Source organism: Solea solea, chromosome 10 (genome assembly GCF_958295425.1).
Source record: "Solea solea chromosome 10, fSolSol10.1, whole genome shotgun sequence".
Taxonomy (NCBI): Eukaryota; Metazoa; Chordata; class Actinopteri; order Pleuronectiformes; family Soleidae; genus Solea; species Solea solea.
The window spans coordinates 11,821,766-11,836,545 of NC_081143.1; the positions used below are offsets into that span (position 1 = coordinate 11,821,766).

Here is a 14,780-nt window from a genome sequence, read left to right on the forward strand (position 1 = left end):
GCCACCACATCAGAAGCATGCTGTGCTGGCATGCTCCTCCACCTCATAGGAGACATAATGGATGCTGCCTTGCTTCTTGTGTAGCTTTCCTGATTGTTGATGCATTCAAAGTAAAATAGCACATTTCCCCCTGCCGTAAATTAAACATGATCTTCCATCTCCCGGCAGTGTGCGTCTGCGTGTGTGTTTGTGTGTGTGTGTGCTGATGTAGCTGCTTTGACTCTGGCTGTTACATGATGAACTGTATCCAAGCAGTGCCCCCTTGTGGCTGCCATCGTTCTCTGACAAATTTCCCTCTGAAACCTTCAGATTTGATTTCACGGCTTTCCTGTATGTCCATGTATCCTGTACCATTTTCGTCATTTCTATTTAAAATAAAGATTTAAAGCTCTGAATGTATAATATTAGCCTTGCCTGTAGCCATATTTCATTTGAAATGAGCATGAAGCATGAAGTCAAAATGAAAGCACATTTAAATTGGTTATAAATGTGAACTTGACGGAGATGAGTGCTTAAACCAGCAACGGTAAGCTCCAGCTATTTAGGACTCATAGTTATTTTTGAGCTCCACACAGTGAAGACAGTCAAAGCAAAAGATGTTTTAACTTCCACCATCCCATTGCTTCAGGTTCATTGTCATGATCGAGGTGTGGACATATTTTCATACAACACTACAGGCCTTTTTTCAGAAAAAAAAAAGGTCAAATAATATTCCATTCCAGCACCAGTAAAAATCAAAACCCAATTCCCAGGATTGCTTAGTTGTTTCTCCCGGCGTCTATAGTGAGCGAACGCTGTAAGATGAGAGCACTGTGTGTGTCTTTCATCTGCACAGTGTGAACCTGCTGTCAGATCTGTTACTGCCGTTCCTTCTTCCCTCTGAGCCGCTTGCTTTCATGAACATGCATGTGCAGGCATAAAAACGTCGGCATGGACATACAGTACAGTATACGATGCACACACACACACACAGCACACACCTCAGCCTCTTGTTGCTCAGGTGTGAAAGAGAGTTTACTTTTAGGCTATTTACCGATCTCCCAGTGAGAGCAGCTCATCGTACAGTAATGGCTCACCCCTCTGAAGATTCATGATCCGTCAGATGCTGCGGTGCAGAGCAGATCAGCTCAAGATGAGGTGACATGAGGTGAGTGCAACGTATTCAATATCTTGAGAGAATAGGCACAACAACAGGGTTTCCCCAGTGAGCATTTACAGTGTCACAAAACAAAGTGCACTGTGGGCACATTGTGGAACAGTTTTCCGTTGATATCTGATATCATCAAACTCATAGGTAATAACACATATTTAATATTTCTAGTTTTATTTTCTACAAATGTTGCTGTCATAAATTGTTTTCGTTGTTGTCTCATTACCATGCTTTTTCCTCTGCTTTGTATTATGGTTTAAACAATTGTACACTAACTGAAAGGTGTTTTACAAACACACCACAGTTCGTATCACTGTGTATCATTCATTCATTCATTGTTGCTGTTTCTGGGGAGGGTGAAAGGTGGGACACACAATGGACAGGTCCTATGACATAGTTCTCTAGCTGCCCCAAATTGTATGGGAACCCACTATTTGAAGATGGCAGTCTATCGTGACCTAAATCACAATTTTGTCTTGAGAAAATCAAATTTGTGCATAATGATGCAACTAATTTGCAACTAAAATCACTTTAAATCAGTAAATGTCCGGTAATTAATTTCAACTTCATTGTATGTAGGTTATTTAAAACGTGCAATCGTAACACAAAGACAATTCTGCACATTTTTTGGGACACCCCCAAAAAATCTCTCACAACCCAGTCTTTGTGAATCATTGCTCTAGTTTCCCCCAGTTTGTGACCAAACATTCGATCAAGAGTTCCATCGTAGGAGGTCATCCTCTATTGAGGATTGGAGTATCGTTTAATTGTGTTAGATCTGACAGCCTGGGGGAAAAACTTGGACTGGATGATGTTGACGATTTGAAGCCATAGTCGATTGGTTAGGATACTTGATTTTGTCCAATTTATTGAGTAAACGTATATTGCTAAAAATGTCTTAATAAGTGTAATAGATTTAGAGAGAGAGGGAGCTTTGTGAGTTTTGAAGCAAAAGTAATACATCATCAGCATAGAGGCTTATTTTGTGATGCAGTTTTGTTGTTTGAATACCTTTAATATTTGTATTTGTGGGATACATACAGAATGGTTTTGAACCCCCCCCCCCCCCCATTAAAATGTGATTTCATTTATTTTATTTCATTTCAATAATAAGTTGTATTGTGTTGTCTTCATTGTATTTCATATAGTTATTATTATTATTACATTAGCATGGTAGCTGGGTGAGGTATAGCAGACATTAGCACACACATTACTGTAAAGGTCACTATGAAAGTGTACACAGAAAACGGTACATACGGGCGGGCAGTAACCCGGGCAGCTATGCGCTCGTGCTGCGAGGCTCGTAGTCGAGGGGTCCTCAGTAGTTAAGGACCAGCGCGCGAAGCATCGTGTTAGCATGTATGTTAACGCGGTCGTGTTTCTGTGTTTACAGGTGAGTAGCCGCAGACAGTGCACGTTAATAGTATGAGATGAAGTGCGAGGCAAAATGAAGATATGAACCGGAAATTATATCTGTGAAGTGAGTGTGTGTGTGGAGTGCATATTAACGACCACAGGACGTAATGACGGTGAGAGATGCGCAAGCGATGTACGCGAGGGAGAAAGAAGTGCGTCTGTGGTTGGGAGTGAGGATGAAGTTTGAATGTGTTTGTGTGTTGTGGCTCACTCTAGTTATTGACCAGATAATGTATGTTGCAATCGTTGTGAATGCAAAGTAATGTTTTTGTTGTGTTCATAATGTGTTGTTATGGCAAAGATATGGAAATATTGACATTTGTATTCTTTATTATTTGTATAATTATGTTGTGCAATGCAGAGAGGAACTCAGTAATGTTATTGAAACAAGTATTTGTGTAACTTATCAGCGTAAATATGATGTGTATTTTTGGTTCTGAGTAGTTGAGGACCAGCATGGTGTCGCGATCGTAGTGCGTGTATGTTAAAGTGGCCGTGTTTCTGTGTTTACAGAATAAAAATGATCCTTCAATACCTACACACTGGAGACTCCTTTTTCCCATTCCACGTGTGTAACGTTTGCACAATTGCAACTGCATGTGGTTCAATAATGACAAATAGTGATGGAGAGAGTGGACAACGTTGTCTGGTGATCGTTTGCCCGAACAGAGGCACTGGATGAACAGTATAAAGTTTTTTTATAAACCTTTCTCTAAATCCACGTTTTTGCATGGGATTTCCAGTTTACCTTCTAGTGCTTTTTCTCCATCTAGTGAAACCACTGCTGCTTTAAAAATGTGTTTATGTTTGTACTACATGAACTATTGTTTGCTGAATCTAAGTTCTATCTCTAAAAATGTTATTTCTTTATTCAGGTGCATGGGTTAATTTACTGTCTGAGTCTTGTATGGAGTGGATAGTTATTTTTTTAAGTTGGTTAGCTAGGTATCTACTAGATTAGTTGCGAAGTTTTCCAAGCGTAATCTCTCCAGTTGGAACAGTGTTTTTCTTTCAATTATTTTCTTATATTGTTCAACAAGTGTTCATCTTGGGATGCAGTATAAGCAGTCTCTAATGTTTTTATTTTCTGTTCTAGTTCTGGTTCCAGTAAAATTTTCTCACGTGGTCGCTAATGGTGATAGGGTGAATCTAAGTGTCTGTGATGTCTGATAGAAATGAGCTGTTGATCAGAAATAAGTCAATTCTGGAATAGGAGTTGTGTACAGGTGAGAAGAAGGTGTATTCTTTGTCGGCTGGATGTCAAGCATCAAAAAAAAACATAATCACTCATGTATTGTTTAAGTATTTCTGTCGATTGCCAGTTCCATCAAGTTCTTAACAGATCAAGTTCTGGGTGGAGTGCCATGTTGAAGTCCCCTCCCATTATGAGTGTTGTGTCTTGGTGAGGAGGGGTCGTCGACATTTGGGCCATATACAGTATGTTAGATATACAGAAGTCTGTGTTATTGATAATAAGTTAAGTATTATAAATTTATCATAGTGTTTTTATGTGTGAAATTTAGTTTTCTATTGATCATGGTGGCTACTTCTCGCTGTCTGGAGTTGTAGTTTGCTGTGTATTATGTGGTGAAATTCTGACTTAGTCTCTTGTAGTAAGAGTAGTAATTTAGGTGGTTAAGAACTTTGTCGAATTCCATTACGACTATCGGGGTTGTAGCCAGTGTTGTGTTTTGGTTGCGACAATCAGAGCACTGATTATCGTCTTTATGGTCACTGAAGCAGCTGATCCTGACCAGTTGTCTCCTTTCTCTGGACAAAATGTCGATACACCTATTAAACACACTCCATTAGGAAGATTATACAGTGTTAGGTTCTATAAAACAGGCCGGTGGCACAACAAGACATCACACATTTTTAACATAAACAAACTAATGAACTGAATGTAATGTTGTTGTTGTTTTAGTTAAAACTGTTGTAAATCACTCTCATACATTTTATCTTATCAAATCATGGTTGTTTCACAGCTATAGCTGTATTTAAAACATGTTTTAAAAAGGTTAATTTTTAAAACATGTTCATACAGTTTGAACTGGCTGAATTGGATCATTTTCATAATTAACACATCATACAGTATGCAGAGTCTATAGAATGTTATTAAATAAAAAGGGAACTTGTGATTATTTTCATAAAACGATAGATGTGAATATTTGCTCTGTATTTAACAATCTACCAAAAACGTGAAGTTAAAAAAAAAAAAAAAGCAGTTTTGGTGAAATACAAGTGTTTTGGGAAGAAAGAACTTCAAGTCTGTCCAAAAACAAAACCATAGATTTCACTTTCCTCGCTCCACACGCTCATTTGGAATTTACCGTGCGAGTAAATGACAATAATGTGTTGTACATGATGTGATTCAGGTTAAAGTGTTGTTTTTAATCATCATAGCAGAACACTGTGTGCAGGCTGCTGCAGCTGAGACTGTGCTTCAGACTTCACAGTCCAAATTCAATCTATCACTGAATGGCTTCTTATGTTTTTTCCTTTTAGTTTTTTTGTTGATTTACACTAGATGGCAGCTTTACACAATACATGGGCCAATATAAATTATACACTAATTAGACAAATGATTTTGCACTTGTTTTCATCAGATGTTCACATGCGGCTGTGCAGCTGATCCAGGCTGAGCTGAATTTACAGTTTTAGGTTCTGTTTTTTATTTTAATGGTCACTTTTTTTTCTTTAGTTTAACAAAGATGAAGAAGACAATAATTCAGTTAACCTACTGTCATTCCAGAGACATATAAATGATTTAAAGGTGTTGTTTGTCCATGCATTTTACTACTGGGGTTTTTGCAAAAAAAAAAAAAAAAACAATCAGGCAGCTGCTTTAGGTCAACACTGCTGCTCGAGTCCTAACCAACACAGACAAAGTGTATCATTAGTGTCTTCCTGTTCATCAAATAATCAAGTTAAAAATACTGCTGTTTTATAAAGCAATGAACAGTTTAGGTTTTTAAAATGTTACTATGTTGTGAACAATCCCGAAAACACAAGTATCATTCACAGTCTACGTTTCTGGAACAGCCTTTTATTATTTATTGTTAAATTATTGACACTGTATTGTGTAACATTTAAATATACACAAATATGTTTGTTCAAACCAATGTTAAATGAGTTTGCATCATTGACTCTGTGTGTTTCTCAGTGTAGCATTTGTTATAAAATCAAATAAAAGTGACACAATTTAACACTGTAAACAAACAAAATGCAGAAGATAACAGGGAAAGAATAAAGAAAAGAAGTGTGGCTTTTTATCAATGAACTATTTGGGCAAAATCAACACAAATTGTGCACAATATAAAACATGTTTTACAATTTTTACTGCAATTTCTGTACCATTTTTGATGTCATTTCAAAGGTAAACCAGACAATTCCAAGAGAGTTGCTGTATCTTTGATCAGTCAAACACAATATTCATTTTATTTGTGTGTAATTGAAATCATACGCACAAATCTAATTAAAAGGCTGGAAAAAATCCCCAAACATTTAAATATAAAAAATAGAAAGATAATATGCAAAAGGAGTATTAAATTAAAGCTCCAGAGTAGAACCTCTATCGCCCCCTGTGGATTTCTGAGTAATTACAAAAACAGTCTCTGATGGTCTCTAGTTTTCTCAGAGAGAGAGAGAAGAGTGAGGCACTCTCTGACACTGTTACCATGGTACTTTGGTAAGTTGTGTGTCGTATATCTGTCTAGTGTCATTGCAGTGTCTATACAGACTTTACTAGGACACTTAAATGGAGCTGCAGGGTGAAGGAAACAGCAGCAGCTGAGATTAGCAAATGCAAGCACGTTGTTTTCTCAGTATAGCTCGATCATGGTACTGAGAAGCCAAAATTACGATGGTATGGAATGACTGTTAAGTCCAAATGAGAGTGCTTATATTTGTCACTCTGACTCCATCTGCTGCCTGTTACCTCTTCCACTGCTGTTGCTGTCTGGAGGACGTCAAAGGGAAACAATAACAACAAAACAGAAAAAAAACAGCACAACCGTGCCACTCCTCCCTCAGCCCCGCTGCTGCCTTCACTTCCACTCGTGCCCACGACAGGACCGGGGAGGGACGTGTCATCTGTGTGCTCTCGCTCTCTCAGGGACAGAAGCGGTTGTCACTGTGTTCACTCTCAGAATCAGCATCTTCACTGTCATGGGCAACAATGTGTCTGGAATATCGACGCTGCAGAGAGGGAATCATCATCAGGGGTTTCACAGACTCCCACACTCACAGAAAGGTGAGTGAACACACACAGTCAAACACGCACACACACGCTTGGTGCTGAAGAACAGCTCCTCTCTCAGTCTCTCACATTAGCTGCATCTTGAACTTTCAGGAAAGCATTGTTTTGTAATTGAAACTTAATTTAATTGTAATTGAATGTGTCATTTAAACCTTGAGGTTTTAATACTTATGTGAATTCAAAGCAACTTTTGTTTCGAAGGCTTTTTACACAGAGTGAACGGCACCATGATTTAAAGAAAAATAATCAAAGGAAATCAAGAATTAAAGGTATTAAAGTAGCTACATTAACTACACTAACAAACTGCTTAAACAGCAGTGTCACTTTGCCATATTGCTGTATCATACTGTATTTTCTATTTGTATGTGTTTAACATGAACTCTTTATAAGAAGTTATAAAAAGCACAGATGGCATCTTAAAGTTCCATTGTGGAACCTACTGTATGTCTCCCCCTGTGGACTTCCGGCTAAGTACTGCAATACTGCCATCATGATTTGACCTCCACTGTCTCCCCTGCCCCTCCCCAGTGACACACACACACATGCTGTCTGTCTGTCTTTACTGTTGCATTTCTTGCAAGTGGATTTAGATATTGGACATTTATGAGAAGCTAAAATTGTGATTGTGACAAAAACATCCTTCGGAACGTCCAGGTTCATTTTTAGCGTGAGAAAGCACTTGAATCCGGGGCTCTGTGGTAGAGCAAGCATATGAGGATGTGCTGTTTGTGTGAATGGGTGAATGGCAAAATACCCTCTCTGTGTTTTCACTGACAGTGCTGCTACTGTAGGAAGCAGTCTCACCTGCTTAGTGGTTACTTTCTGTGCAGCAGAAAATGTCACAGACTGGGAAAGAAACGAAAGCAAAAAACTGTTCTCAGAAACACAGAGAGTTTAGTTTAATGTAAGTATAAAAGCCAATCATCATTTTACTGCTACAGCCATTGAAGTCAAATGTGAGTGTGTAGCACAAATTCATCAGACCACTTTAATCAAAGGCTGAACAATGAAATGTGAAAACTCATAATCCTCACATCCCCACTCAGAGCACAGTGCTGCTCCACGTCCCCATCCTGATCCCTCACTTACATCTGGATCACAGAGGGGAGGATTCAGCCTGAGGGAAGTGTTTAAAATGTCCACTGTCATTGCTGTAATCACCATGAATACAGTTTGCCCTTTCACATCCCTCTCCAGCTCCAATGAGCTCTCCCTCTGATCGCACAGCTATTTTCACATCGCAGGAACACAGCGCAGTGAGTCAGGCAGCGAGTGGCGTGTTCATCCGCCAGGTTTCCTTGACGACCAGGCATAACATGTGCAACGGTTCCCATGGTGATGGTTTCCAGAGTGCATTATCAGCAGGAGATGATGGCTGATTAGGACGAGGAGCAGGCGACGTAACAGACGCTCGACTCGTGTTGTTTTTGTTGAATGTGGATCAGAGATATGAAATACATTCATCACCCTCTCACACCTCAATGTCACTTTTTCACCACAGACTTCTAGAGTATCAGTTTTGAGCAGGATCAGTGGTCTTTTTATTCTGCTGACTCAGCATTTCGGTGACGACTTCTGCGGTGATGGTAGTATTCAGGGTTTCCCACAGTCAAGTTTTGAAATTAGAAAAAAAAGTTTTCAACTGTGGGTTGAACTGCGAATGTCGACAAAGATATTCCGAAGTGTTACCCAGTTAGTCTTCTTTTCAATTTGGATTCTTCTTTTCGATTTTCACTACGTTTAGCAGGTTTTTTTTTTTTATATAAAAACGTACACATTTCAATAAACTGCTGTGTTCTCGCACTGATATCATTAGCTAATTTATTTTGAATCAGTGGTTAATCAAGTGTTACTAAGAAATGTTATTGCTACAATTGAGGTGCGTCACGTCAGCCTGAAGGCCTTTCCTCTTAATCTGGGAGCGACAGCAGCAAGTGGGGTAAAAATACAAGAAATTATGCACCACAGAAAATCATAGGTCTCGTTGTGTGCCTCGTGTCGTGCGTGAACTAAGGATTGCCACTTGTGTCGCCTGTCACATGTCAGTCAGTGCAGTTGACGTCCTGCATGTGGATGTGTGTCTGTATGTGTCCATGAGGTTACACGTCAAGAAAATTGTATTTTTTATTCATTTATTTTATTTTTTCATGTGTGGCCCTTTGCTCATTTCTTTTATGTTAGTGTGGAACCTCTGGAAGAAAAATGTTGCCCACCCCTGGTTTAAGGACATAAAGGGGTTTGACCATGATCATGTATGTATGTGTGAGTGAGTGTGTAAAAGAGTTTCTGGTGTCACAGACGGCTTATTTGATACCAGCAGCCATGTTCTCATGATGGGAAAGTTAAGCAGTCATTGTGCCTGACCTCCTCCAAAAGAAGGAAAATATAAGCTAAATAACTGCCTGGAATATTTTCCTGAAGAAATGCAAAAGGTCATCTCTGAAAGTAATGATCGTCAGAGTTTAAAAGTAACAGGAAAGTGTTAGTCATTTGAACTTAGGACAGAGCTTAATCAGAACTACATGGACTAGTCTGTGGAGAGCGGTCATTAAATGAAATTATACTGTATTTGTTTTGCAATTAGAGGACCTCGGGCCATATTTCAAACACTGCACACAGCTGAGTGGAGTCATAACTACACAAGACATAATATGCCTCAGGCAAAAAAAGCCATCACATATTCCAACCATCTTCTGCTCTTTCCGCTCTAACAGCGACTCTGTGTTTTCTTTTCTGCGAAGACAGTCGACCAGACTTATGTAATGTGGTAACAGCAGTGCAGCTAGTAGCAGTAGCTGCCTGGAGCATTTTTTCAAACATCCCTAACACCTGCCTACATAAAGAAACACAAATACAGAGAGGTGATAGGGGCACACTGACACTCCCGGGAGGATTCAGGCTCCTCAGGCTTTGCTTGTGCAGTGTTCACACTTTGTAAACATTAGTTTAGGCCTGCAGTGTTTTTTTCACTACAGACAGTTGCCATCAGTTTACACGAACATCTCATGTTGATATATGACAATTCAAAGGCACAGGGCTAGATTGACAAGATAATAATGAGTGCATTTAGACCCGCCTCCTGGTTAAAATCCAAGCATATCTTTTATTATCTGACATGTGAGCAACACCTGAAGATGGCACACTTTGTCACTAAATGATGGGGTTTTTAAAACCTTTCGAGCAGTGAAACAATGAACTGTGTGTTCATGTAAAGGCCTTATGGTGAAGTGAGTAAGTCATTTTATTCAAACACTGCTTAACAAGTGCTTAAAGTGCATTATAAAAACATACATTTAGATTACATCCAGAAAAGAAACAATTAAAACAGATATACAACAAATTAAATAAGAGGATAAGAATACAAGTTTACATTTGTAGGGCCTTTTACGTAATGCTGAGTATTTTTGAATTGAATGCTAGGTCACAGGAAGCCAGTGTCAGGAGCAGGGCAGAGCAGAGGGGTATTATGGGAACATCTGTTCGACCTAGTGATTAGCCTAGCAGCGGAATTCTGTATTTCTGACTGTAAAGCTGTGGAGGACAGATTTGTTAAGTGAAGTGAAAAGAGCATTAGAGTAGCATTCATGACGTCATAGCGTAACGTATTGCTCCAATAAATCATGGCGAAGACAACAATGGTGTGTGTGTGCTAGAGATGTAACGATATGAAAATTTCATATCACGGTTATCGTGACCAAAATTATCACGGTTATCAATATTATCACGGTATTGTTAGATGTGTTCAAAATGTTCCAAAAGTACTGAACACACACACACTGAAATCTTTTAACCAAGTTTTATTTAAAAAAAGATATTTTATATTATATGATTATTATTATTATTATCATTATTATTATTATCATTATTATTATTATTATTATTATTATTATTAATAATAATTATCATCTGACTGACTGACACACACACACACACACAGGTCCTCACTCTGTGTCGGATAATAATTAAGTAGCAGCGGTCGTACACAGCATAACAATTAAATAAAAAAACACAGAAACAAACACATTTTGGTCTGCTACGGTACCTGTCGTCTGCACACTACTCGCTTTCGCGAGACAAACCATGACGTTTCCCACTATTCCGAAATCCCGTTTTTGTTGACTTACCCGCTGAAAAGTTGTGTGTGGTGGTCACGGAGATGGCTCATCATATTGGAAGTGGCTTCGCGCCGCGAAGTTCGCGGAGTTTTTTTATTTGCATTTTCTGCACAAGGATTGATTGTCTTCAATTATTTTACTCTCAACATCCTTTAAAAATACAAAATATGCCCAGATTTCTGATCTTACGGGGGGGGTAATCTCTGGAGCGCAGGTGGCTTCAGCCGTGTTGTCGCTGGACAGACAGTGCAAACTGCGCATGCGCGCCCGCTTGAGCGAGTGCCGTTCAGGTGCTGCTGCTTCTCCAGGAAATGAGCAGTATCACTGTGAGTTTTTCGGTAATCAGTTGCGGTAATCAATCACGGTTTTAACGATAATTAAAATTTGAAACGGTATGATAACCGTCGGGAATTTTACCGCGGTTTATCGTCATACCGGTAATCGTTACATCCCTAGTGTGTGCACAAAAAGTGAATATAATTTGGAAAAACGCTATCAAAGACACGGACAAGAAGTCGTATCCAAAGAAAGGCGTAGACAGTTTATAGTGGAAAACCATATGGAAAGAGAATGAAAAATTTTAGGACTTTTCTGATCTGCTGTAAAGACACATCTAAAAAGAATCCACTGGTAGAAAATGCTAAATTGGGATTGAGAAGTACAGAAACGAGGGCTGAGACTGGAGCTACACATGAAGTATGTATGAAACTGATCGCTGTAAAAACTTGCTTCAGTGCCACTGTTTGTTTTCCTGCGTTTACACTATGGTAACCAGGACAGAAATATGGCTCCGAGTTCACATAAAGGTCATCCAAGTGTACACATTTAATTACTTTCCCACCTATAAAGATGGGAATATTGCCTGCTTTTACTCCCAGTGGTAGATGTGTTTATATGGTACTTTATGGTGATGGGGCCAAGCCGTTTACCTTGTGTTCTCTGCATCTCCACATAGTTTAGAAGAGAAGAAGTGGCTCATTTATCTCAGCTTGAATCACAGTCATGTATTAAAATGTATTGGTATAGAAAAAATGTTGCAGTTGCAATTTCCCTGACCTCCCACTTCCCATACAAGTGTGTTGGAGAAACTATAAAACCTTCAGTTAGCATCAAACCTCAAAAGATGTTTAGTTTGTCCGTGGGCTCCTATAAAAACATGTTGGTCAATAATGGCATCCTCTATAGACCCTGCTCCTGATAAATAAGACTCTGGGGTAATGAAAAACAAAATCACATACATTTAAGTCATTGTAGACTTAAGTTTTGCTTGTTTCAGCTCTGTTTTAAACACTGTACCTTTTAATACTATCCATATCTTGTGTTAGTCGGTCTCTTTTAGCAGGCGACTGAAGAATATATGACTTTGGAAACTGCCAACATCAGAGTATTTAGAAGAAAATCCTCACAGCACACTGGAGTTGTTGATCCGCTGCTGTTTTCAGACTTCACTGTTTGAAATCCTTCATTCTTATTTACCTCGGTGACACAAACTTTCCAAACAAGGCAGCAGTTGACCAGCAGACTCTTTGGTGTAGATTTTCTTTATGAACTTTGGTGCAGGACAGTGAGTTTCCTGTCTGTAAAGTAAGATAAAGTGGTGAACATATTCATAAGATATCATAGATAAGCAGGTGTAGGTTGAGTTAGTGAACCTTTTACTATATGGCCTGTTTCCTGCCACATTTCCAGTAAGAGAGTGTCTCCAGCTGCTTCTCAGTGCACAGGGTGAGCACAGCACAGTCAGCGCTGACTCTCTGTTAGGATGGAGACAAGCTTGTGTCTTTATTGTGCAAATCAAACAGACAGACGTTGTACCACATTTGAAAAATAACACTGAATAGCAAACTAAATACCATAGAGATTGAACCCATTAGTTATGTGTCCCCAACTCTCCCAGAGCTACTTTTCTCGGCTTAGAACTGAGACGAGATCCCTGGACCAGAGCCTCGTGATAAATGATTTAAAGGCGATATAGAATGCTTGTATCACACATATATGTTAGTTATGGAGGTCTACTTACATATATAAACTTGTTTTCATGATTAAAAACCTCCTAATCGCTGCAAACGAGCCGATCAAAATATCTCCTCACTGACGCTCTCGTCAGCCGCGCTGTTTCAGACCAAACAGTTGCGGTGATTGGCCAGGCAACGAGAGCTTTCCTACTGTCCTGTGATTGGCCAGGTACCTGGAAGTGACGTAATAGATAGGCCAGCTCTTAGATACACAGCTCACCCTCTGGCACGGTGGATGCTCTGCATCTCAGCAGCTACAACGAGACTAGTTCTTCTTCTTCTTCTGCGGTTGAATGTACGCAACCGGATGTGCCCGGACTAGTGCCCGCACCGGGAGGCGCTACGGTGGTGAGGATTTCTGATGACGACATCAAATTAAGGAAGTGTCGATCCGCTTCGCAGAGCCCAGGAAAACAATACAACACTATTTTCTCAGCAGTGGCTGAACTGTTTGTTCTGAAACTTTAGGGTTTCATAAACGAGGTAATGACGCAGATACACACACAAACGCAGCGTTAATTGGAGCTTCCGGTCTATGTCACCTTCAACAACATTGCCTCCACTCTTCTCCTGGGCTCTGTGTCATACAAACGTAATGTTCAAAAATCCAAATTATCCCTGTAAAGCGCATCCGTCGTGTTGCATTAAAGCAGGCAATGTGTTTATGGAGAGCAAATCAACACATTTGTTGTGCCTGTGCTGTATCATTATAAAAGTGCCTCACTGTTTCCTGACTGACACACACACACACTGAGAAAAACAATCCGATGCATCTGAAGCAACTCAGACAAATCACTTGAATGCATCGTAAGTGTTGTACTAGAGTGTGAATCTGTCATGTGCACTGATGTATGCAACACTTTTGTCCGCTGATGATGACAAAACGAGCACTCTTGCGATTTCTGAATCCACTGCAATCAAAAGTAATTGCTGGAACATTACTTTGCCTCTCGTCACCTCGATCACTCAAAAAAAGCAAAATGTTGGATTCAGACGTGCACAGACACTGCTTTCAAATCATCACACACACACACACATACACTGTGGTGATTGTGAGGAGAGGATTACAGTTTTTATTTGGGGAGGTTTGAAACTGCGTATGCCATCTGTCACCAGCTGTGTGACCAAGGGACATTTACAAGAGCGTCACAGTGGAGTGATATGAAGGTATAGTGGGTGCGATAAAGATTGTGTATGACTGTGTAAGTGTACATAAGAAAACTATTGAGTGGGAGCAGCTGATAGTTTTCTAACACAACAAGCATATCCTGTCCAGCTGTAAACCATCAGAGCACAAGTGTGCTGATGATGGCTGATACGGGGTTCCCTTTTTTTCTATGTCCTTTATTTAAAAAAAGTCGCAGGTTGCTTCAGACCCAGCTCTGCACTAATAACTAACTAATAATCATATTCCTTGTCACTTGCACTACTGAACTGGCCTCGTCCAGTCTGCCTCAAGAGAGTGGGGAGTTGAAATTGCACTGTATTTGTGTCTGATGGACTTTCTATAAGCCACCTATTACCACCCAGGATGTGCACATTTCATGTAATGTAGAAGTCAGACTATGTTCTCTGTTCTCTCACATGTAAATACATCCATGATGTGTTTTTCTGAGTGTTTGTTGTGAAATCCCGGGACAGTATTACAAGAGATTTGCTGCTAACAGACTTGGTCACAGCAACCCACCGGGCCTTCACGATTGCAGCAATTGCAAGGGGGGTAATTAGGTCAGCAGTTGATGGGCAATTACCTGCCCTGGTAGAAGAGTGAGACCAACACACCACCCGTGCTCTGGATTGTGGAGCCCACTCACACACGCAGACGC

General features: G+C 39.8%; 1 protein-coding gene across 1 annotated transcript in view; it reads left to right on the forward strand.

Annotated features, from left to right (window-relative positions):
• Nucleotides 1–6,620: 6,620 nt before the first annotated feature.
• The window catches only part of neurl1aa (neuralized E3 ubiquitin protein ligase 1Aa), a 66,307-nt gene continuing 58,147 nt past the window's right edge, over nt 6,621–14,780 (forward strand). Inside the window, exon 1 of the mRNA XM_058641295.1 lies at nt 6,621–6,818. Within this exon, the coding sequence (XP_058497278.1) occupies nt 6,734–6,818 (85 nt within the window). The 5' untranslated portion in view covers nt 6,621–6,733. The remainder of the gene's footprint in view (nt 6,819–14,780) is intronic.